The 3255-nt window shown below is 52.7% G+C and overlaps 1 protein-coding gene across 1 annotated transcript in view; it reads right to left on the bottom strand.

Moving 5' to 3' along the window:
* Window positions 1–3255, bottom strand: part of synj1 (synaptojanin 1) — a 22856-nt gene that overhangs the window by 14424 nt on the left and 5177 nt on the right. The window contains exons 7-11 of the mRNA XM_019871517.1: window positions 1672–1733; window positions 1190–1286; window positions 680–855; window positions 415–496; window positions 96–339 (exon numbers count right to left, since the gene is read on the bottom strand). Coding sequence (XP_019727076.1) covers window positions 96–339; window positions 415–496; window positions 680–855; window positions 1190–1286; window positions 1672–1733 — 661 coding nt within the window. The remainder of the gene's footprint in view (window positions 1–95; window positions 340–414; window positions 497–679; window positions 856–1189; window positions 1287–1671; window positions 1734–3255) is intronic.

Raw genomic sequence — 3255 nt, 5'->3', positions numbered from 1 at the left:
TCCCGCCACAAAAACTCAAATGTGTGGAATTTGGGGGAACTTACCGCACGTGCAGAGCGTCCCGCAGGGCGGCAGAAAGAGACGGCACACGACACACGCGAGAGTTAAGAGAGAGCACGCGAGAATGCACACGGCACGGCGGCGCTCTTTCAAGACATCGGCGTGAGCCCCGTGCGGGTGCACCACCTTGGCCTTGCCGTCCAGGGCACCGGTGCCCGCGTAGATCTTGCTGACCGAGTCGCCGTTGGCCGACCACATGGTCCTGAACACCTCCTGGAAGCGGGCCACCAGCTGAGGTTTCTCCGTCAGGCCCATTTCCTCCAGCTGCTTGGCCAGCATCTGAAAGACGCGGCCACGTGATGATTATCCTCCAAAATGGACCCTTTCGTTTGTTGCCCCCTCCCCTTACTGTACCTCCAGGGCAAAGAAGGCTTGGACGCTGTTAGTTCTGTCCAAACAGTCCAGGCAGTTTGTCCTGATGGTGCCACCCTGGCTCCTACAAAAATCACACGTTAGGAATGGATTTGATGTTCAAACACGACAGAAGTAGGGAAAAATTAAGGTGTGTGAAAGCCCCCCCCCCGGGTGAGTTGACTGGCCATGTGCAATTTTCATGCCAAGTGAAAGCAAAGGGAGAAAAAAAAAATGTCTAGCGGCTCAAGCGTAAGGCGCGCCTGACCTGGCGATGCCCATCTCTCCCGAGTAGTAGAAGAAGCCGCACTCCTCCACAAACTTGCCCAGCTGCGGCTTGAGCACGCTGTGCAGCTTGTCCGCCTTTCCGCCGCGCACGTTCTGGTGGTAGTCGAAGTTGACCATCTTGACGGACGCGGCGTGCTCCGACGCTTTCAAGTGACTCTGGAAACAAAGCGATCATACAACACTGGGTGGGACAGCAAGCGCACTTTGTGCTTTCCTTCCACCAAGGACCGCACACAAACACAACCGCCGCCACCTTTGCTTGGCAATTCCCACCATCATGTACGTGGTTAAATACAACTGAACTGTACCCAAAGAACTACACGGGATGAGGAAAAAGTGGAAGCCGCAGAAATACGCTGCGCACTTTAAGCCTTTGATTCACCAATTCTTTGGCACGCCGCTACTTTTAGAGGCTGCGATGCCGCAAACTCGTCACAAAAACAAACAAAAACACAAAGAGTGAGGGAGGAGAGCTTTTCGGGCGTCTCACTTGAAAGGCTTTGCTGAGCATGTGTTCTCCTTCCTTACTGCCGAGCAGATTGATGATCACTTGTTTGCCGTACAACCTCTTCAGGGCAGTGAAGTGTCTGTAAGGCACATGAAACCAAAGCCTCAAACAAATAAATAAGTGCAGCACTTTGTATACAGCGGCCGTTGTTTTAAGGTGCTCCAGAAAAACAGTCGACTCGAGTTGAGATGCGACGGCCTGAGCAGCCAGAAAAGTTGATAAGGGCGCAAGCCTGCAAGGTGCGGCATGGAGATTAGGTCGGCCATTTTACGAAGACCGTCGGTGTACGCCCGAGCGCAAAATGTCCACCGGCAGCTGACACAGATGACAAGGCAGTGATGAAGCGTTGCCCCGCGTGAGGCCGAGGCCAATGAAGAGGACTCGTGGGCGGCTCAACAAGCGGCGAGCGCTCTCGCGTCCTTCGCGGCCGCGAGCGGAACTCGAGGACACGTGGAAATAAGTACCTTTCGAAGGCCGGCGCATTGGCTTCAAATCCTCGGGAGAGTTTGACGCGGTGTGAGCCGACCTGCGGGGCAGACACGGCGAGAGATATGCATCAACACGCGCTGAACATATACACGAGGGGATGTGGCTGAGGAGCCAAATAAACAAATCAAATTAAGAAAGAAATAAACTGCAAGTGAAGCTCGGCGTTGGCAGAAAGCACACAAGGACATAAGGGGGGCACCTACCGAAGCGTCATCTACTGCACCTCCACTTTCATCACCTCCACCAAGGACTTTTTTTGGGGTGGGGTGGGGGGGGGGGTTATTTGTCTCGGGGTTTATCAGGGCAAGACTGCAATGGCAAACCATGACAAATGAAACAGTGGGTGCAGATCTCGCAAAGACATTTGGGGGGTTGATCTCTCGGATCCGCTACAGGCTCCGTCGGGGCCCAAACACTTCAAAAATGTGAAACTGCAGTAGATGCAAAGTTCCAATTGGGACTAGTCCATGCAAAAGGTGCATTTGGAATTGTTGGTCTGCACTGGACTCAGTTGCTTTCAGTGGCACTTTGGAGGCATGACAGCAAGTCTCTCGCTTGTGTTCAAGCTGACTTCCTCTTGGGTTTTCCTTTCCTCACTCTCGGTCACGTGCTCGCTTTCTTGATGAAATAGGCGGCATCCCTTCCCCCCACATTCTCTCACAAACTGTCCTGATTCTAAAATGGATTCAATTTGTTTCTTCCTTGAAAATGTGAACATCCTCCCTTGGCGGTGAGCGAGGACAACTTTCCGGATGAATTGATTCCATTTTGAAAAAAGGCTGCCACATACAGTACTTTGCCGCTCCTTGAACGCATCTCGTCTATTTCCTGGGACTTGCCGACTCACTGAAAGCGCTCATCTGGAGCGCAGGAGTCAAGCCCGGCCGTCAGCGCAGGAATTTTGCAGGTTTCGACTTGTCGACACAGCGAACATTCCCCCGCCGCCCCTCACTCTCCAAGCTCTACTGAGTTTTGGATGACTAGGCGTCGCGGGTTTCGTTTCGTCACCGCTTCTCGTCGGCGTCGCTTGGTCGTCGGCGATGCATCTTGAATGCATCTTCCTGCAAGGCGAGAGCGTTGCGTTTTGGGAGGGGACATTGGTGGAGGGAACCAGTGGGGGCAGTGGAGCAGGACCTCAAAAGCGGGAAGCGTTACCAACCTTCTCAACGCGTCTGAAAACACGCCCCAGTTAGCCTCCGCTGTCCTTCCGTTGCTCCTAAGAGTTAGCAACATGTAGCCAGGCGCCGATTAACAAGTGGAGAGGAAGCGCTTGAAGGTGGGGGCCGAAAGGGCGTGTTTTCAGACCGGGCTCTCACCTGACCAAAGATGTCGGGGAGCTGAGGAAAACAAAGAAATGCCCTTTATCGACCAACAGTGAGTCTTGCCCTGCAAAAACGCCATCTGTGCAATGTCAGTCAAACCCAAAAAGAAGCTCAGGTTGAGACGTATTTTTTTCATTTCAAGAAGATTTCTTCACCAATCCACACACACGCAAAAAAAAAAAAAAAAAAGGCCAAGGGGAGTTTTACTGGGTTTATCAAAACAGAAGCCTGAAAAAA

Source organism: Hippocampus comes, unplaced genomic scaffold, assembly GCF_001891065.2.
Source record: "Hippocampus comes isolate QL1 unplaced genomic scaffold, H_comes_QL1_v1.1 scaffold33, whole genome shotgun sequence".
NCBI lineage: Eukaryota > Metazoa > Chordata > Actinopteri > Syngnathiformes > Syngnathidae > Hippocampus > Hippocampus comes.
The sequence above is the reverse complement of the archived record's forward strand: the minus strand, read 5'-3'. Positions and strand labels throughout refer to the sequence as shown.